Source organism: Ranitomeya imitator, chromosome 5 (assembly GCF_032444005.1).
Source record: "Ranitomeya imitator isolate aRanImi1 chromosome 5, aRanImi1.pri, whole genome shotgun sequence".
Classification (NCBI taxonomy): domain Eukaryota; kingdom Metazoa; phylum Chordata; class Amphibia; order Anura; family Dendrobatidae; genus Ranitomeya; species Ranitomeya imitator.
Window position 1 is genome coordinate 519,893,593 of NC_091286.1, and position 22,733 is coordinate 519,916,325.

Sequence of the window (22,733 nt, forward strand, 5' to 3'; positions counted from 1 at the left end):
TAGCCTCCCCATATAGAGCATGAGACCTATACAGCCTCATATACAGCATGTGCCCCACAGACAGGGCTCCCATAGACACCCTATCTCCTGCATGAGGCACATAGCCTCCCAATATCCAGCACGAGACCACCATAGCCTCCCCATATAGAGCATGAGACCTATACAGCCTCATATACAGCATGTGCCCCACAGACAGGGCTCCCATAGACACCCTATCTCCTGCATGAGGCACATAGCCTCCCAATATCCAGCATGAGACCACCATAGCCTCCCCATATAGAGCATGAGACCTATATAGCCTCTATATACAGCATGTGCCCCACAGACAGGGCTCCCATAGACACCCTATCTCCTGCATGAGGCACACATAGCCTCCCAATATCCAGCATGAGACCACCATAGCCTCCCCATATAGAGCATGAGACCTATACAGCCTCTATATACAGCATGTGCCCCACAGACAGGGCTCCCATAGACACCCTATCTCCTGCATGAGGCACACATAGCCTCCCAATATCCAGCATGAGACCACCATAGCCTCCCCATATAGAGTATGAGACCTATACAGCCTCTATATACAGCATGTGCCCCACAGACAGGGCTCCCATAGACACCCTATCTCCTGCATGAGGCACACATAGCCTCCCAATATCCAGCATGAGACCACCATAGCCTCCCCATATAGAGCATGAGACCTATACAGCCTCTCTATATACAGCATGTGCCCCACAGACAGGGCTCCCATATACACCCTATCTCCTGCATGAGGCACACATAGCCTCCCAATATCCAGCATGAGACCACCAAAGCCTCCCCATATAGAGCATGAGACCTATACAGCCTCTCTATATACAGCATGTGCCCCACAGACAGGGCTCCCATATACACCCTATCTCCTGCATGAGGCACACATAGCCTCCCAATATCCAGCATGAAACCACCATAGCCTCCCCATATAGAGCATGAGACCTATACAGCCTCTATATACAGCATGTGCCCCACAGACAGGGCTCCCATAGACACCCTATCTCCTGCAGAGGCACACATAGCCTCATAATATCCAGCACGAGACCACCATAGCCTCCCCATATAGAGCATGAGACCTATACAGCCTCTATATACAGCATGTGCCCCACAGACAGGGCTCCCATAGACACCCTATCTCCTGCATGAGGCACATAGCCTCCCAATATCCAGCATGAGACCACCATAGCCTCCCCATATAGAGCATGAGACCTATACAGCCTCATATACAGCATGAGCCCCACAGACAGGGCTCCCATAGACACCCTATCTCCTGCATGAGGCACATAGCCTCCCAATATCCAGCATGAGACCACCATAGCCTCCCCATATAGAGCATGAGACCTATACAGCCTCTATATACAGCATGTGCCCCACAGACAGGGCTCCCATAGACACCCTATCTCCTGCATGAGGCACACATAGCCTCCCAATATCCAGCACGAGACCACCATAGCCTCCCCATATAGAGCATGAGACCTATACAGCCTCTATATACAGCATGTGCCCCACAGACAGGGCTCCCATAGACACCCTATCTCCTGCATGAGGCACACATAGCCTCCCAATATCCAGCATGAGACCACCATAGCCTCCCCATATAGAGCATGAGACCTATACAGCCTCTATATACAGCATGTGCCCCACAGACAGGGCTCCCATATACACCCTATCTCCTGCATGAGGCACACATAGCCTCCCAATATCCAGCATGAGACCACCAAAGCCTCCCCATATAGAGCATGAGACCTATACAGCCTCTATATACAGCATGTGCCCCACAGACAGGGCTCCCATAGACACCCTATCTCCTGCATGAGGCACACATAGCCTCCCAATATCCAGCATGAGACCACCATAGCCTCCCATATAGAGCATGAGACCTATACAGCCTCTATAAACAGCATGTGCCCCACAGACAGGGCTCCCATAGACACCCTATCTCCTGCATGAGGCACACATAGCCTCCCAATATCCAGCATGAGACCACCATAGCCTCCCCATATAGAGCATGAGACCTATACAGCCTCTATATACAGCATGTGCCCCACAGACAGGGCTCCCATAGACACCCTATCTCCTGCATGAGGCACACAGAGCCTCCCAATATCCAGCATGAGACCACCAAAGCCTCCCCATATAGAGCATGAGACCTATACAGCCTCTCTATATACAGCATGTGCCCCACAGACAGGGCTCCCATAGACACCCTATCTCCTGCAGAGGCACACATAGCCTCCCAATATCCAGCATGAGACCACCATAGCCTCCCCATATAGAGCATGAGACCTATACAGCCTCTATATACAGCATATGCCCCACAGACAGGGCTCCCATAGACACCCTATCTCCTGCAGAGGCACACATAGCCTCCCAATATCCAGCACGAGACCACCATAGCCTCCCCATATAGAGCATGAGACCTATACAGCCTCTATATACAGCATGTGCCCCACAGACAGGGCTCCCATAGACACCCTATCTCCTGCATGAGGCACATAGCCTCCCAATATCCAGCATGAGACCACCATAGCCTCCCCATATAGAGCATGAGACCTATACAGCCTCATATACAGCATGAGCCCCACAGACAGGGCTCCCATAGACACCCTATCTCCTGCATGAGGCACATAGCCTCCCAATATCCAGCATGAGACCACCATAGCCTCCCCATATAGAGCATGAGACCTATACAGCCTCTATATACAGCATGTGCCCCACAGACAGGGCTCCCATAGACACCCTATCTCCTGCATGAGGCACACATAGCCTCCCAATATCCAGCACGAGACCACCATAGCCTCCCCATATAGAGCATGAGACCTATACAGCCTCTATATACAGCATGTGCCCCACAGACAGGGCTCCCATAGACACCCTATCTCCTGCATGAGGCACACATAGCCTCCCAATATCCAGCATGAGACCACCATAGCCTCCCCATATAGAGCATGAGACCTATACAGCCTCTATATACAGCATGTGCCCCACAGACAGGGCTCCCATAGACACCCTATCTCCTGCATGAGGCACACATAGCCTCCCAATATCCAGCATGAGACCACCAAAGCCTCCCCATATAGAGCATGAGACCTATACAGCCTCTATATACAGCATGTGCCCCACAGACAGGGCTCCCATAGACACCCTATCTCCTGCATGAGGCACACATAGCCTCCCAATATCCAGCATGAGACCACCATAGCCTCCCATATAGAGCATGAGACCTATACAGCCTCTATATACAGCATGTGCCCCACAGACAGGGCTCCCATAGACACCCTATCTCCTGCAGAGGCACACATAGCCTCCCAATATCCAGCACGAGACCACCATAGCCTCCCCATATAGAGCATGAGACTTATACAGCCTCTATATACAGCATGTGCCCCACAGACAGGGCTCCCATAGACACCCTATCTCCTGCATGAGGCACATAGCCTCCCAATATCCAGCATGAGACCACCATAGCCTCCCCATATAGAGCATGAGACCTATATAGCCTCATATACAGCATGTGCCCCACAGACAGGGCTCCCATAGACACCCTATCTCCTGCATGAGGCACACATAGCCTCCCAATATCCAGCATGAGACCACCAAAGCCTCCCCATATAGAGCATGAGACCTATACAGCCTCTATATACAGCATGTGCCCCACAGACAGGGCTCCCATAGACACCCTATCTCCTGCATGAGGCACACATAGCCTCCCAATATCCAGCATGAGACCACCAAAGCCTCCCCATATAGAGCATGAGACCTATACAGCCTCTATATACAGCATGTGCCCCAAAGACAGGGCTCCCATAGACACCCTATCTCCTGCATGAGGCACATAGCCTCCCAATATCCAGCACGAGACCACCATAGCCTCCCCATATAGAGCATGAGACCTATACAGCCTCATATACAGCATGTGCCCCACAGACAGGGCTCCCATAGACACCCTATCTCCTGCATGAGGCACATAGCCTCCCAATATCCAGCACGAGACCACCATAGCCTCCCCATATAGAGCATGAGACCTATACAGCCTCATATACAGCATGTGCCCCACAGACAGGCCTCCCATAGACACCCTATCTCCTGCATGAGGCACACATAGCCTCCCAATATCCAGCATGAGACCACCATAGCCTCCCCATATAGAGCATGAGACCTATACAGCCTCTCTATATACAGCATGTGCCCCACAGACAGGGCTCCCATATACACCCTATCTCCTGCATGAGGCACACATAGCCTCCCAATATCCAGCATGAGACCACCAAAGCCTCCCCATATAGAGCATGAGACCTATACAGCCTCTCTATATACAGCATGTGCCCCACAGACAGGGCTCCCATATACACCCTATCTCCTGCATGAGGCACACATAGCCTCCCAATATCCAGCATGAAACCACCATAGCCTCCCCATATAGAGCATGAGACCTATACAGCCTCTATATACAGCATGTGCCCCACAGACAGGGCTCCCATAGACACCCTATCTCCTGCAGAGGCACACATAGCCTCCCAATATCCAGCATGAGACCACCAAAGCCTCCCCATATAGAGCATGAGACCTATACAGCCTCATATACAGCATGTGCCCCACAGACAGGGCTCCCATAGACACCCTATCTCCTGCATGAGGCACACATAGCCTCCCAATATCCAGCACGAGACCACCATAGCCTCCCCATATAGAGCATGAGACCTATACAGCCTCTATATACAGCATGTGCCCCACAGACAGGGCTCCCATAGACACCCTATCTCCTGCATGAGGCACATAGCCTCCCAATATCCAGCATGAGACCACCATAGCCTCCCCATATAGAGCATGAGACCTATACAGCCTCATATACAGCATGAGCCCCACAGACAGGGCTCCCATAGACACCCTATCTCCTGCATGAGGCACATAGCCTCCCAATATCCAGCATGAGACCACCATAGCCTCCCCATATAGAGCATGAGACCTATACAGCCTCTATATACAGCATGTGCCCCACAGACAGGGCTCCCATAGACACCCTATCTCCTGCATGAGGCACACATAGCCTCCCAATATCCAGCACGAGACCACCATAGCCTCCCCATATAGAGCATGAGACCTATACAGCCTCTATATACAGCATGTGCCCCACAGACAGGGCTCCCATAGACACCCTATCTCCTGCATGAGGCACACATAGCCTCCCAATATCCAGCATGAGACCACCATAGCCTCCCCATATAGAGCATGAGACCTATACAGCCTCTCTATATACAGCATGTGCCCCACAGACAGGGCTCCCATAGACACCCTATCTCCTGCATGAGGCACACATAGCCTCCCAATATCCAGCATGAGACAACCATAGCCTCCCCATATAGAGCATGAGACCTATACAGCCTCTATATACAGCATGTGCCCCACAGACAGGGCTCCCATATACACCCTATCTCCTGCATGAGGCACACATAGCCTCCCAATATCCAGCATGAGACCACCAAAGCCTCCCCATATAGAGCATGAGACCTATACAGCCTCTATATACAGCATGTGCCCCACAGACAGGGCTCCCATAGACACCCTATCTCCTGCATGAGGCACACATAGCCTCCCAATATCCAGCATGAGACGACCATAGCCTCCCCATATAGAGCATGAGACCTATACAGCCTCTATAAACAGCATGTGCCCCACAGACAGGGCTCCCATAGACACCCTATCTCCTGCATGAGGCACACATAGCCTCCCAATATCCAGCATGAGACCACCATAGCCTCCCCATATAGAGCATGAGACCTATACAGCCTCTATATACAGCATGTGCCCCACAGACAGGGCTCCCATAGACACCCTATCTCCTGCATGAGGCACACATAGCCTCCCAATATCCAGCATGAGACCACCATAGCCTCCCCATATACAGCATGAGACCTATACAGCCTCTCTATATACAGCATGTGCCCCACAGACAGGGCTCCCATAGACACCCTATCTCCTGCATGAGGCACACATAGCCTCCCAATATCCAGCATGAGACCACCATAGCCTCCCCATATAGAGCATGAGACCTATACAGCCTCTATATACAGCATGTGCCCCACAGACAGGGCTCCCATAGACACCCTATCTCCTGCATGAGGCACACATAGCCTCCCAATATCCAGCATGAGACCACCATAGCCTCCCCATATAGAGCATGAGACCTATACAGCCTCTCTATATACAGCATGTGCCCCACAGACAGGGCTCCCATACACACCCTATCTCCTGCATGAGGCACACAGAGCCTCCCAATATCCAGCATGAGACCACCAAAGCCTCCCCATATAGAGCATGAGACCTATACAGCCTCTATATACAGCATGTGCCCCACAGACAGGGCTCCCATATACACCCTATCTCCTGCATGAGGCACACATAGCCTCCCAATATCCAGCATGAGACCACCAAAGCCTCCCCATATAGAGCATGAGACCTATACAGCCTCTATATACAGCATGTGCCCCACAGACAGGGCTCCCATAGACACCCTATCTCCTGCATGAGGCACACATAGCCTCCCAATATCCAGCATGAGACCACCATAGCCTCCCATATAGAGCATGAGACCTATACAGCCTCTATAAACAGCATGTGCCCCACAGACAGGGCTCCCATAGACACCCTATCTCCTGCATGAGGCACACATAGCCTCCCAATATCCAGCATGAGACCACCATAGCCTCCCCATATAGAGCATGAGACCTATACAGCCTCTATATACAGCATGTGCCCCACAGACAGGGCTCCCATAGACACCCTATCTCCTGCATGAGGCACACAGAGCCTCCCAATATCCAGCATGAGACCACCAAAGCCTCCCCATATAGAGCATGAGACCTATACAGCCTCTCTATATACAGCATGTGCCCCACAGACAGGGCTCCCATATACACCCTATCTCCTGCATGAGGCACACATAGCCTCCCAATATCCAGCATGAAACCACCATAGCCTCCCCATATAGAGCATGAGACCTATACAGCCTCTATATACAGCATATGCCCCACAGACAGGGCTCCCATAGACACCCTATCTCCTGCAGAGGCACACATAGCCTCCCAATATCCAGCACGAGACCACCATAGCCTCCCCATATAGAGCATGAGACCTATACAGCCTCTATATACAGCATGTGCCCCACAGACAGGGCTCCCATAGACACCCTATCTCCTGCATGAGGCACATAGCCTCCCAATATCCAGCATGAGACCACCATAGCCTCCCCATATAGAGCATGAGACCTATACAGCCTCTATATACAGCATGTGCCCCACAGACAGGGCTCCCATAGACACCCTATCTCCTGCATGAGGCACATAGCCTCCCAATATCCAGCATGAGACCACCATAGCCTCCCCATATAGAGCATGAGACCTATACAGCCTCTATATACAGCATGTGCCCCACAGACAGGGCTCCCATAGACACCCTATCTCCTGCATGAGGCACACATAGCCTCCCAATATCCAGCACGAGACCACCATAGCCTCCCCATATAGAGCATGAGACCTATACAGCCTCTATATACAGCATGTGCCCCACAGACAGGGCTCCCATAGACACCCTATCTCCTGCATGAGGCACACATAGCCTCCCAATATCCAGCATGAGACCACCATAGCCTCCCCATATAGAGCATGAGACCTATACAGCCTCTATATACAGCATGTGCCCCACAGACAGGGCTCCCATAGACACCCTATCTCCTGCATGAGGCACACATAGCCTCCCAATATCCAGCACGAGACCACCATAGCCTCCCCATATAGAGCATGAGACCTATACAGCCTCTATATACAGCATGTGCCCCACAGACAGGGCTCCCATAGACACCCTATCTCCTGCATGAGGCACACATAGCCTCCCAATATCCAGCATGAGACCACCATAGCCTCCCCATATAGAGCATGAGACCTATACAGCCTCTATATACAGCATGTGCCCCACAGACAGGGCTCCCATATACACCCTATCTCCTGCATGAGGCACACATAGCCTCCCAATATCCAGCATGAGACCACCAAAGCCTCCCCATATAGAGCATGAGACCTATACAGCCTCTATATACAGCATGTGCCCCACAGACAGGGCTCCCATAGACACCCTATCTCCTGCATGAGGCACACATAGCCTCCCAATATCCAGCATGAGACCACCATAGCCTCCCATATAGAGCATGAGACCTATACAGCCTCTATATACAGCATGTGCCCCACAGACAGGGCTCCCATAGACACCCTATCTCCTGCAGAGGCACACATAGCCTCCCAATATCCAGCACGAGACCACCATAGCCTCCCCATATAGAGCATGAGACTTATACAGCCTCTATATACAGCATGTGCCCCACAGACAGGGCTCCCATAGACACCCTATCTCCTGCATGAGGCACATAGCCTCCCAATATCCAGCATGAGACCACCATAGCCTCCCCATATAGAGCATGAGACCTATATAGCCTCATATACAGCATGTGCCCCACAGACAGGGCTCCCATAGACACCCTATCTCCTGCATGAGGCACACATAGCCTCCCAATATCCAGCATGAGACCACCAAAGCCTCCCCATATAGAGCATGAGACCTATACAGCCTCTATATACAGCATGTGCCCCACAGACAGGGCTCCCATATACACCCTATCTCCTGCATGAGGCACATAGCCTCCCAATATCCAGCATGAGACCATCATAGCCTCCCCATATAGAGCATGAGACCTATACAGCCTCTATATACAGCATGTGCCCCACAGACAGGGCTCCCATAGACACCCTATCTCCTGCATGAGGCACACATAGCCTCCCAATATCCAGCATGAGACCACCAAAGCCTCCCCATATAGAGCATGAGACCTATACAGCCTCTATATACAGCATGTGCCCCAAAGACAGGGCTCCCATAGACACCCTATCTCCTGCATGAGGCACATAGCCTCCCAATATCCAGCACGAGACCACCATAGCCTCCCCATATAGAGCATGAGACCTATACAGCCTCATATACAGCATGTGCCCCACAGACAGGGCTCCCATAGACACCCTATCTCCTGCATGAGGCACATAGCCTCCCAATATCCAGCACGAGACCACCATAGCCTCCCCATATAGAGCATGAGACCTATACAGCCTCATATACAGCATGTGCCCCACAGACAGGCCTCCCATAGACACCCTATCTCCTGCATGAGGCACACATAGCCTCCCAATATCCAGCATGAGACCACCATAGCCTCCCCATATAGAGCATGAGACCTATACAGCCTCTCTATATACAGCATGTGCCCCACAGACAGGGCTCCCATATACACCCTATCTCCTGCATGAGGCACACATAGCCTCCCAATATCCAGCATGAGACCACCAAAGCCTCCCCATATAGAGCATGAGACCTATACAGCCTCTCTATATACAGCATGTGCCCCACAGACAGGGCTCCCATATACACCCTATCTCCTGCATGAGGCACACATAGCCTCCCAATATCCAGCATGAAACCACCATAGCCTCCCCATATAGAGCATGAGACCTATACAGCCTCTATATACAGCATGTGCCCCACAGACAGGGCTCCCATAGACACCCTATCTCCTGCATGAGGCACACATAGCCTCCCAATATCCAGCATGAGACCACCATAGCCTCCCCATATAGAGCATGAGACCTATACAGCCTCTATATACAGCATGTGCCCCACAGACAGGGCTCCCATAGACACCCTATCTCCTGCATGAGGCACATAGCCTCCCAATATCCAGCATGAGACCACCATAGCCTCTCCATGTCCTGCATGAGAGCCCATATAATTAGACCTCTGTATGTTATGGGCTTCCATAACATCTCAGCAGTGCCACAGTCTGATCACCTCCATGCCATGCCATATTGATGCAGTAATTGATGCAAAAGGAGCCCTGACAAAGTATTGAGAGCATTTACTGAACCTACATTTCAGTAGGCCAACATTTCCGATTTTAAACTCATTTTTCAAGCTGGTTTTATAAAGTATTCTAATTTACTGAGATAATGACCTTTGGGTTTTCATTGGCTGTAAGCCATAATCATCAACATTAACAGAAATAAACACTTGAAATAGATCACTCGGTTTGTAATGATGCTATATAATATACGAGTTTCACTTTTTGTATTAAAGAACCGAAATAAATTAACTTTTTGATGATATTCTAATTTAGTGAGAAGCACTTGTAATATAATGCACTCCCCATAGGCAGACTCTATATACCGTACTTGTCAGGACAGCGGGTGCCAAGCAATGATGTAATCGCTTTCCCTGCCAGTGTCTACATCATTGACATCAGGGGGAGTGATGGCAGAGGTAGCCGTCTCATCATTGCTTTCATCTGTGTCAGCATTCAGCCGACAGCCAATACAGCTGAACTTGCAATGACGGTCGGGGGCCCGGTGCTGGTCCCCGGCCCCCCACGGCTCATGTATTCCATAGCGGCTGGGTGACGGTGCATCGAGTCTGCCGCACAGCGCCATATGCCCATACACTTAACAGCAGCGCAGCTCCAGGTGGGCCCTCTTAGAGAGCGGGGCACCGGGCAGCTGCCTATTTTGACCGCCTGGTAGCAAAGCTACGCTTCTGATTGAGATTAATTCTATGGTGTTTCCACTTTACATATTGCTAGGCAGCATCTATTTTTGCAGAGCCGCCCCTTTAAGATTCCATCATCGGACTCCATGATGACATCACTGGTGATTGTTGCCCATTGTGACATCAGAGCCGACAGTCGCTACATATACAATGTGCACAGGGTCACGAGTGCCATTGTTGGCTCCGTAGCTGGTGACAACGCACTCTTGCAGTTTCTCGCTATGGCTGGATTTATTCTAGACAATCTTCAGGTACAAGCACTATGGCGGATTCTTAACAACAATCGCCCTAAGACTGTGCTTCTACCACCCGATGGCGTCCTCAGCTTCACTCACCGGCTGGTGGTGCAGCTAGTAAGGAATTGCCTGACCAAATACCAACAAGGTCATCTTACCTCAGAGTATGTGAGGGATTTACTTCAGAACATCCGGACATTAGTACAGCAGGTAAATCTTCCCGTACAGATAATAATGGCGGCAGCGAAGATTCTGCTTTCCTCCAGTTTAAGCCACGACGAGTCGCCATCTATGTAGTCATTGTCTCTGCAGAGAGAGGGGCCAAGGTCACACACAATGGCGGCCTCCTCTGCCACCTTTCTCATCTCAAAATGTCCCTTTTTCTTTCTTCTCTTCTTTATAGGCTGAAGAAAGATCTCAATATGGAGATTTGGCTTTTATTACAGAACTGGCCGATAAAGTCCTGTCTGTGCTGGAACGTCCGGCTCGCCCGTTGGAACGCCTGGTAAGGAGCCATCGTCTTCTCTGTCACACATCTGATTTGTGTAGTTTAGTCCTGATGTATGTGTGTGATGATTCCACATATTAATTACATATATTGTATCCATCAGGAAACAGCAGAAGGCGAAGCCAAAGATGGGCAACATCCGATCCCGGGGCCGTGCAGCGATCTGATTCCAGGTGAGCCCATCCCCCAACCAGGGGGGTAATGTTACATTTACTCCATCTACTCTGTGGAATGGCCGCCGCTCAGCACATTTCTGCATATGGAAGTACTGGGATGACGGTATAGGCCATTTTCCAATAATAAAACTTACGCATTTTTTTTTCGAGGGGACGGGGAGGAAGAAGAAATCTGAGTACAGTGACACACCCCCATTGCACATCCAGACTAATTTGCATATGGCACCTATCCTTCAGCTCTCTTACCATCACGTTTAGTGAGGGGGGTCCTCATTCATGTGATGATTGGAGGATTCCTCCATCACTTATATTACATTTATCCATGGACGCGCCATACGTTCTCATATCTAGAATCCCTATATAAAGAGCATTCCTCCCATTTGCAGACATCTGGTCATTTCTGTATTATGTATGTAGGATTAATATTGTCTAATAGATATCATCTCTTCATCTTTTTATCACTACTTTAGATACAACTGTGCTGGCGGATCCTGACAGTAGAATCTGTGAGATCCCAGAGATCCAAGAATCTGTTGGTGTAAGTATCATAGAGGGAGATGGCTGTGCATGACATGTCCAGTATTCTCCCCCACATCACCATGGGTCGCCTCTATTCTAGGAGGAGATGACACAGGATGTAGAGACAGGGACCCTGATTCCAGCAATGTATTAATGACATTACTGGGTGCAGAAGTTGTGATAAAATCACCAATTTTTCTGCTCTGAATGCTGAGCTCTGTATAAGCCTGGCCACTCCATATTATTGGCAGCTGTCTGTGTACACTGTGTATAGGCAGAAAACTCAGTGGTGGGGGCGGAGTTAGACAGAGCAATAGGACTACATGTCACGAGACAGATAGTCCTCTAGTGATAATCTGCTGCTGATAAAATATTGATTTTATGAAAACAACGACACAGACTAGTAAGCGATATATCGCTGGAATCAGAACCATCAGAGCTCAGAATACATAGTAAAATCCTGTTGACAGATCCCCTTGAAGTTCTCCTCTGTGATCTCTTCATGATCGGTATTTGGAGGATCCCCATTAAATTACATCCTTGTCTGTGTAGCGTTAAGTTGTTTTGTTTCCTCCAATCGGATCAGTGATATCAGTTGGGACATAATCTAGGAGGGAGAAGTTTTTCAGCTTTTTTTCCAGCAGTTTCTATAGCTTAACATCATTTCTTATTTTTATAGAGCGTGATTAAATCATTGACCCCGACAAGAAAGCCGCATGAAAGCGACTATGAAACAACTAAACTGATCGGCAGTGGCCATTTTGGGTGAGTAATCCACATTTCTCAGGGTTCCCAATGACAGTGCGCCTCTGTGCTCTGCCATTCAGAGTTATCATAGGGAAATTATACAATCTGTAAGAAAACAAACTGTGAGGATGGGAATTAAAATAAAATATTACACTTGTCTGTCCTGGACCCTCACCTGTTCTTACTCTGCCACCTCCTTCAGAGCTTCTCTGCCCTCCATGCGGGTCTTCCCTCACCTCCATTTATTAAGTCTTGGGGTATGGAGGGAGCAATTGGAGCACTTTCAATTTGGACAAATTTTTATTTGGACTAAATCATATCTACTGGGCAAATACAGCGAATCTGCCCAAGAATAATTTAGGTAGATTTGCTCATCTCTAATGTGACCTGGGTGAGGGTCCGACAGACGTGGCAGTCTGCAGACCTCCCATAGGTGATCTATGTAGTGCTCTCTGATGGATTTCTAGTGACACCCGATCTTCTTGTATTAAATATAAGTTTAAACAATTAGACAATGATTTCTATAGATGTTCTTTTAATAAAGATTCCATGGATTCTCCTCTCCAGGGCTGTCTACTTGGTGCACCATAAAGACTCACACCAGATCTTTGCTTTGAAGAAAATGACCAAGCGGAACATAGATACTCCAAAAAAAGTGAAAAGGGCCTATCTGGAGCGGGACATCCTAACATTCATTGATTGTCCCTTTGTGGTCTCCATGCTTTGCTCCTTTCCAACTAAATCTCACTTGTGTATGGTCATGGAGTATGTAGGAGGTAGGACATGTATATTGTACTGTATTCAGCCCATGGCTAGTTCTATCTTATCACCGCTTATAAAATTAGGATAATTAGGATCGACTATAAGTTATCTATTACCAAGATGACTGGAAATTCATTGATCTGTGTGCAGGGGCACTGGACCCAATTCCTTCACCTGTTATCACAATTTCAGAGCCAAAGTCTCCTTGACCCATGATTCAGCCTGCTCAGATGGGTTCGAGACTCCATGCACTGCAGGTGCGATGACGTCACAATACTGAATTACACCTGTAGTGTGGAGTCTCAGTACCTACACTGCACAGGAGGGGCTGATGGGGTCATCACACTAATTTGTCCATAATACTGAGAGGGGTGGGTCTGGTAGGGGCCATAACACTGAGTGGTGAGGCTGGGGGGGGGGGGGGGGTGCCATCATACTGAGTGGTGAGACTAGTGGTGGCCATAATACTAAGTAGTGGTGGTTATGGGGGCCATAATACTGAGAGGTGTGGCTGGTGAGGGCCAAAGTACTAAGTGGTGGGGTTGGTGAGGGCCATAATACTGAGTAGTGGGGTTTACAGAGGCCATAATTCCTGAAAGGTGGGGATGGATGGGCCAATAATATTGAATGGTGTGCTGTGTTAGGGGCTATGACGGACTATGTATGTCCCCATATTGAGTTGGTGATTGTGAATGCCCCTACACTGAGTGGGGGTCCTCATATTGAGTGATGTGTTGTGGGGTGCTTCATTCTGTTTGATTGGCTGAGTGGGGAGTTGTGGAGGCCATTATATTGTGTGAGGGCCTGTGGGGGACTTTATATTGTGTGAGGGCCTGTGGTGGACATTATATTGTGTGAGGGCCTGTGGGGGACATTATGTTGTGTGAGGGCCTGTGGGGGACATTATATTGTGTGAGGGCCTGTGGGGGACATTATATTGCGCGAGGGCCTGTGGGGGACATTATATTGCGTGAGGGCCTGTGGGGGACATTATATTGTGTGAGGGCCTGTGGAGGACATTATATTGTGTGAGGGCCTGTAAGGGACATTATATTGTGTGAGGGCCTGTGGGGGACATTATATTGTGTGAGGGCCTGTGGGGGACATTATATTGTGTGAGGGCCTGTGGGGGACATTATATTGTGTGAGGGCCTGTAAGGGACATTATATTGTGTGAGGGCCTGTGGGGGACATTATATTGTGTGAGGGCCTGTGGGGGACATTATATTGTGTGAGGGCCTGTGGGGGACATTATATTGTGTGAGGGCCTGTGGGGGACATTATATTGTGTAAGGGCCTGTGGGGGACATTATATTGTGTAAGGGCCTGTGGGGGACATTATATTGAGTGGGGGAAGCTGTGGGCACCATTATACTGAGTAGGTGGCTGTGACTGGTCCCATACTGAGTGGGGGCATCAGACTGACAGGTGTTACACTGTATGTGTAAGGTGAAATTGTATAAAGGAGGATTAACTGTGGGGATACCTAACAGTGTGTGATAGGTTGGGGAATTTTTGAGCGCATCATACTCTAAAATGATCATGACAGGTTTATTGGTGTTGTTGAGAACAATAAGGTTTTTTTTTTAAAGAGGGGGCAATTAGAACTTTTGCTAATGGGCCCTGTCATTTCTATTCACACCACTGTCGGAGTGATCTCCCTGTATGTCCACATTGAGCGTGTCAGTATCTCCAGCTGTAGACGAGATGTGACATCACTTTATGTTACTAGTTACATGGACGACATTCCTCCATTGATTCAGTCTAATATAATGTGCACTATACATTATATCTGCATATATATTGTCTCTTGTCCTAATGTCTCCACTCACTTCTCATCATATATCATGGTGATCTGCTGTATAAACCCCTCACCGGTCATATTTTCTTTCTTCTATAGGTGGAGACTGTGAGACCCTTATAAACACCATGGGTCCTCTATCTGTCCCCTTGGCCCGCTTGTATTTTGCCGAAGCGGTTCTTGCTGTAGAATACCTCCACAGCTATGGTGTGGTGCACAGGGACCTGAAGCCGGAAAAGTAAGTGCCCCTTTTACTATAATAAAGAGGGGAAGTAATCACTTATTATCATAGTCTGTGAGGCTAAAAGCATCTTCTCTTTCACAGCCTCCTGATTACATCTTCTGGACACATAAAAGTTACCGACTTCGGGCTTTCAAAAGTTGGTATCATGATACCAAAAACCAACATCTACAAGGAATTAGCGGAGGACATCACCAGAGAGTTCATGGACCATGAGGTTGGTAGCACTTACAGGAACTCGGCTTGCTCTTTACAAATCTCATCACACTATTGTCTCTTATCTATGTTCTTCATTTCTAGAGAACTTTTCCACTGATATTTTATCTTCTGTCATTGTGTGTTTATGGCGAAAACTTGGCGTGATAAATGTTTCATTAATCTCATCTCTTTTCTGTTGGTTTCCAGATGTGTGGGACCCCGTATTACTTCGCCCCAGAAATCATCATGAAAGAAGGATATGGAAGACCCGTAGACTGGTGGTCACTGGGGATCATCTTGTATGAATTTCTCGTGGGATTCGTGCCATTTTATGAAGATTCCCTAACTGAGCTTTATGAAAGTGTTACCAATGGTAAGAAGAATAATCTGACCATTGCTGTTATGGGTTGCATTGGTTTATTTCCTTTGTTTTATTTTACAGTACAGTAAAGAGGTTTTATTTTCTGTATTTTGTCATTTTCTGTATTACAGGAGGCATAATTTGGGATTGTGATTTCGCTCCTCCTCCCCCCGATGCGCAGAACCTAATTACTGAGCTGCTCAGAAAAAATCCTGCCGATAGACTTGGGACAGGTAATATAATACTATTAATATTCAGGTATTACACTTATCACTCATGCCCATGAGGATCAAGACTTCTCTATCAGCTCCTCCATTTCTAGTTCTCGACACTATGAGTTTTAGTCATCTTCCTTCATGTTGACTCAGTTATGTCATCAGTTCAGATTTAGTTAAACTGTTCAGATATGAAGCAATCTCTGACAATGTCTGCATAACTTTTTGTTTAATTTTTTTCAAGGAGGAGCATTTGAGATCAAAGGTCATCCATTCCTGAGTGACTTAGACTTCGGCAACCTTCTAAGTCAGAAGCCGGAGTACATTCCTCAGTTTGCATCAGACGTGGACACCAGCTTATTTATCAGTAAGTAGAAGGAGACACATCTGGACTAAGTAACTGTTTTTCTTGTCTTCCTTAAAATGTTAATAATTGGTTCCCATTAATATTAGTGGTAAAAAATGACTGTGTTATTCTGACAACCTCTAATAACACTTCACTATCTGTGTAGATCGCCATGATATAGAAGAACATCTGGTCACCGAGGATGAGGAAGGGGACACAAATGAGGACAACAAGAGCTTTGAGTTTCAAAATTTTACATCATCTTCTGAAAGGCTTTCTAAAGTATGTGATCAAGAAATCCAAAATATGTAAAAAAAATACACATTTAAAAGTAAAAGAGAAAAATCATATTTTGTTTTTGTCCTTATTTAGCTCTGTACCATCACTACCAGAACAATGAATGATGAGGATCCCAAGTCCCCTCCACAGTGTACTCCAGCATCCAGCACAAATGGATCAGAAAAGTGAGTAGCATATGGGGTCATAACTGGGAGTTCCAGGCTGATGTATGTGCACAGCACCAAATACCATAAAATAAAATACAGAATCAATGATAAGCGTTCATTGTGCTTTTGGTTTCCAAAATCATGGTGCTAACTACCCAAAATAGCAGCCAGTCATTCGTTTTTACAGCTGTCCACGCTGTAGGAGAGAGTATTGGTAGTTGTCTTTGGCTTTGATCTACGGAAGGTAGATATGAGCACAAAACCTTCCCCACTGTGACTGTCATATGTCCTATTAGCCCCTATTTTCGGTGTTCTTCTAGTGAAACAAACTTTTCTTGTGATTTACATGTTTTTCTTCTCCCAAACAGACAGAAAGAATCTTTTTGTAAACCTGCTAGAGACGATCCTATAAGCAGCTTGCCATTCTCCTCCTCATTGTCAGGTATGTATATGTCTACAGCATCAAACATGAGATTGTTAAATTTAAGGCTCAAATATTTCCACGTGCTTTTTCTGTAATAGGTCTCCTATGTTATCCGTGATACATGTATCCCAATTATGTTGCCCATAGGCCCATATTGTATCTCTATTGTCCTAATTTTGTCCAGTAGGTTTTTTTTTTATGGATTCTGTGAGTTATGATTTTTCATCCTGGAATCTATCTCATTATAAGGCCTGTAGTAGGATATTGCTCATTAGTGATGCGCCACGTGGCATTTACTGCTCCAGATCAGTGATACCTCTAATGCCCCTCAGATTAGGCCATGTACTGTACATAGAACTTATTCTGCTCTATTATGATGTAGTGCCAGATTATCAGGACTATAGGGGATAGGACTAGAACAAGCCCACTATATACAGGAGACAAAGCAGATCCTAGAAGAATATGTTCTTACAGAGTTATTTTTCTTTCTAATTAGAAACTCCAGCTGAGGAGGAAGTAAAATCGGCAATAAATCAGAGTATAAAGGAAGAAAACTCAGAAAATGTAAAAAAGGGGAAAAAGAGAAGAGGTAAGTGTGAGAATCAGCTCCATGTTGTATGATGTATGTCAGTCAGTGAGAATAATTCATATGGAGCAGTTGTCATGTCCGTGATGGGGTTGTCACATGTCTGATGGCTGACAGTTATTCCTGACATCTGTGTGATTAAGATTCCTCCCAGTAGAATCACGTGATATTGAGTCCCATCACTTACATTATATTTATTTCTCTTCTCTTAGGTTCCATCTTCCGCCGGATCTTATCATCCTGCCGGCGTGGATTATCCAGGGCTGCTCGCTTATTTGCATGTTGTCACAGTTGCCCTAGTGTCATCTAAGACGTAAAGCCTCAGCATCTAGCACCCTGAAGTTCAGCAGACCCTCCATCACTGCTGGACCTGTATAGAAGGACCATCACCATCTACCTGTGGCCTTCTGACTGTAATATCTTTACCTGGATATGTTTCGGTAATGCCTCTGTCACCAGGCTCCGCTGTATCCATACTGCTCGCCTGACTTGGCTTTTCCTGATCACCCGGTATCTGACCCTGGCTGTCTTCCTGACTATGTTTTTGTCTACCGATTCTGTTCATCTTTTATCCCTCTATCCTATTCTTGATTAAAAAAAATAAATCTATATTGATTGAGATTCTCTTGTATTCATCAAACTTCACTCCGAATTTTGTAAAAAATAAAAATAAAAAACATAGAGGTGTTTGTGCTTTTACAAGTATTCTTGCTTTGTACCACCAATATATACACTGCTCAAAAAAATAGAGGGAACACTAAACTACCACATCCTAGATATCACTGAATGAAATATTCCAGTTGTAAATCTTTATTCATTACATAATGGAATGTGTTGAGAACAATAAAACCTAAAAATGATCAACGTAAATCACAACTAATATCCCACGGAGGTTTGGAGTTGCAATGTCGCTCAAAATCAAAGTGGAAAATGAAGTTACAGGCTGATCCAACTTCAGTGGAAATGCATCAAGACAAGTAAATTATGCTCAGTAGTGTGTTTGGCCTCGACGTGCCTGTATGACCTCCCTACAATGCCTGGGCATGCTCCTGATGAGGCGGCGGATGGTCTCCTGAGGGCTCTCCTCCCAGACCTGGACTAAAGCATCCGCTAACTCCTGGACAGTCTGTGGTGCAACGAAACGTTGGTGGATGGTGCGAGACATGATGTCCCAGATGTGTTCAATCGGTTTCAGGTCTGGGGAACGGGCAGGCCAGTCCATAGCTTCAATGCCTTCATCTTGCAGGAACTGCTGACACACTCCAGCCACATGAGGTCTGGCATTGTCCTGCATTAGGAGGATCCCAGGGCCAACTGCACCAGCATATGGTCTCACATGGGGTGTGATGATCTCATCTCAGTACCTAATGGCAGTCAGACTACCTCTGGTGAGCATATGGAGGGCTGTGCAGCCCTCCAAAGAAATGCCACCCCACACCATTACTGACCCACTGCCAAACCGGTCATGCTTAAGGATGTTGCAGGCAGCAGATCGCTCTCCACGGCGTCTCCAGACTCTGTCACGTTTGTCACATGTACTCAGTGTGAACCTGCTTTCATCTGTGAAGAGCACAGGGCGCCAGTGACGAATTTGCCAATTCTGGTGTTCTGTGGCAAATGCCAAGCATCCTGCACAGTGTTAGGCCGTGAGCACAACCCCCATCTGTGGACGTCGATCACTCAGAGCATCCTCATGGAGTTGGTTTCTAACCATTTATGCAGACACATGCACATTTGTGGCCTGCTGGAGGACATTTTGCAGGGCTCTGGCAGTGCTCCTCCTGTTTCTCCTTGCACAAAGGCTGAGGTAGCTGTCCTGCTGCTGGGTTGTTGCCCTCCTACGGCCCCCTCCACATCTCCTTGTACTGGCTTGTCTCCTGGTAGCGTCTCCAGCCTCTGAACACTACACTGAGCAAACCTTCTTGCCACAGCTCGCATTGATGTGCCATCCTGGATGAGCTGCACTACCTGAGCCACTTGTGTGGGTTGTAGAGTCCGTCTCATGCTACCATGAGTGTGAAAACACAGCCAACATTCAAAAGTGACCAAAACATCAGCGAGAAACCATTATTACTGAGATGTGGTCTGTGGTCCCCACCTGCAGAACCACTCCTTTATTGAGGGCGTCCTGATAATTGCCAATAATTTCCATCTGTTTTCTATTCCATTTGCACAACAGTATGTGAAACTGATTGTCAAACAATGTCAACATTGTTACGTCCTAAGTGGACAGTTTGATTTCACAGAAGTTTGATTTACTTGGAGTTATATTCTGTTATATTCTATTCAAATCTCAGAGGATATTGTAGCAATTTGCTTACATTGTAGAAAAAAAATTGAAAGAGCGGAGATAAGACTAAATGAATTGCATGGTTAGGCTATGTAAAAAATGTAATGGAAAGTTCAAACTACGGTTTTTGTAAGTAGATATTGATGCAGATCTGCTTCAAAATCCACAAAAAACAGTGTGCGAGTTATATATTCTAATTATGGTCATGTGATTTCAGCAATTTCCATCCTTGTGGTGTAATTTATAAGGAATAACATGTAAATTCTGTTTTAGCATTACTTTACACTAATTTATTTGACTCCTTCCTGACATGACGTACATTTATACTATATGGCGGCTGCAGGTAAATGGAGTGGGGCCTGCTCCATACAGGGGGTGCCAGCTGGCACCCACCTCTAATAGCTCAAACAGATCTAACAGATTAAATATTTAGAACTTTAGTTATTTAAGCAATTAGAATCAGACTAGCTGGTTACGGCCATGGGGTGCTGGTGTGGTTGCAATTGCTGCCCTTGCCACCACCATGCTAGTACAGGTACTCCTACTAAATTATTGCAGTATACAGTAGAAATGATCAAGCAATCACCTAGGGGAACTAGAACATAACCTTAGAAAATAACCAGCAATTTAATGGTCTGCATAATGGAGCAGTTACACTCACAGACATGATATAATCCAATAACCTAAATCAAAGCGGACCTCTCCCATATTATGTTCAGATAACTGTGTGAACACTATAACTATGATCTTTGTAAGAGAAATCAATTAACATGTAGCGGACACATTTTGTGATATTGAAAAATAAGTCAGGGAGATGACAGCAGCAAACTTATGCAATGTAGAAACCATTGGTTATAGTACATACAATGAGCACACTGCCCATGTATGAGTAAGATCTATGGGGTGAAATTTCTCCTTGCAGGGAGTGACATGCCAGGTCTGGCATGTCAGTATGAGGCGAATGAAACGCCTTGCATGCTCCTCTGAGAAATTAAATATGCCAACTGTCTATTCAGAGAAGAGGACTTGAACTCTAGTGCCATCTATTGGAAGTAGCAATCCTACAAGTCAATATCTACACTTTAACGAGCCTTTCCATATGACTTAGGATAAAATGCAAATCAATCTCAATTTCTGGGTGTTGCCCCTCATCAGTGCAAAGTACGAGATCTGATTTGGCTAGGTGAGAGGCTAAGACTGGGATATAAGGGGTAAAGTTTCTCCTTGCGGAGAGTGACATGCCAGGTCAGGCATGCCAGTATTAGGATGTTAACCCCTCTCTGCCATATGACGAATGATCCCGTCAAGGTCACCTGGGACTAAACTCCCAAGGATGGGATAGTACGTCATGGGCGATCGGCCGCACTCACGGGGAGAGCGCGGCGATCACCCCCGGTTGTCAGCTGATTATTACACGGACCGCTCCCGGCACATTAACCCCCAGGAACACTGCGATAAAACATGATTGCAGGGTTCCGGCGGCATAGGGAAGCATCGCGCAGGGAGGGGGGCTCCCTGCGTGCTTCCCTGAGACCCTCGCAACAACGTGATGTGATCGCGTTGTTCTGAGCGTCTCCTCCCTGCAGGCCCCGGAACCAAGATGGCCACCGAGCTCCTTCCAGGTCCTGCAGGGAGGTGGCTTGCAAGCGCCTGCTGAGAGCAGGAGCCGGCAAGCCTGCAGCGCTCCCTGTCAGATCGCTGATCTGACGCAGTGCTGTGTAAAGTGTCAGATCAGCTATCTGACAATATAGCAAGATGTCCCACCCTGGGACAAAGTAAAAAAAATATATATATATTTACACTAGATTGTGGCCCGATTCTAACGCATCGGGTATTCTAGAATATGCATGTCCCCGTAGTATATGGACAATTACGATTCCAGAATTCGCGGCAGACTGTGCCCGTCGCTGATTGGTCGAGGCAACCTTTATGACATCATCGTCGCCATGGCAACCATTATGATATCATCGTCGCTGTGCCCGTTGCTGATTGGTCGAGGGCTGGCGGCCTCGACCAATCAGAGACGCGGGATGTCTACGTCCTTCATGACATCATCGTCGCTGTGCCCGTCGCTGATTGGTCGAGGCCGCCAGGCCTCGACCAATCAGAGACGCGGGATTTCTACGTCGATGCTGTGCCCGACGCTGATTGGTCGAGGCCGCCAGGCCTCGACCAATCAGAGAGGCGGGATTTCCAGGACAGACAGACAGAAAAA

The 22,733-nt window shown here is 47.5% G+C and overlaps 2 protein-coding genes across 2 annotated transcripts in view; one reads left to right on the plus strand and one right to left on the minus strand.

Moving 5' to 3' along the window:
- The window catches only part of RHBDD1 (rhomboid domain containing 1), a 153,454-nt gene that overhangs the window by 72,315 nt on the left and 58,406 nt on the right, over nucleotides 1-22,733 (minus strand). The gene's annotated exons all lie outside the window — the stretch shown is intronic.
- On the plus strand, nucleotides 13,423-18,896 carry LOC138680854 (microtubule-associated serine/threonine-protein kinase 3-like). The gene is made up of 11 exons (XM_069768080.1): nucleotides 13,423-13,624; nucleotides 15,511-15,649; nucleotides 15,737-15,869; nucleotides 16,058-16,223; nucleotides 16,343-16,444; nucleotides 16,671-16,793; nucleotides 16,939-17,054; nucleotides 17,145-17,236; nucleotides 17,587-17,660; nucleotides 18,139-18,231; nucleotides 18,441-18,896. Exons 1-11 carry the CDS (start codon nucleotides 13,471-13,473, stop codon nucleotides 18,536-18,538), a joined length of 1,290 nt encoding a protein of 429 aa, XP_069624181.1. The 5' UTR covers nucleotides 13,423-13,470; the 3' UTR covers nucleotides 18,539-18,896.

Bases quoted from the DNA above. Each gene is read 5' to 3' on its own strand.
- LOC138680854 (XM_069768080.1), top strand. From the start codon at position 13,471: ATGACCAAGCGGAACATAGATACTCCAAAAAAAGTGAAAAGGGCCTAT. The intron at 16,224-16,342 runs GTAAGAAGAATA...TCTGTATTACAG, and splicing joins TTATGAAAGTGTTACCAATG to GAGGCATAATTTGGGATTGT. The intron at 16,794-16,938 runs GTAAGTAGAAGG...CTATCTGTGTAG, and splicing joins GGACACCAGCTTATTTATCA to ATCGCCATGATATAGAAGAA.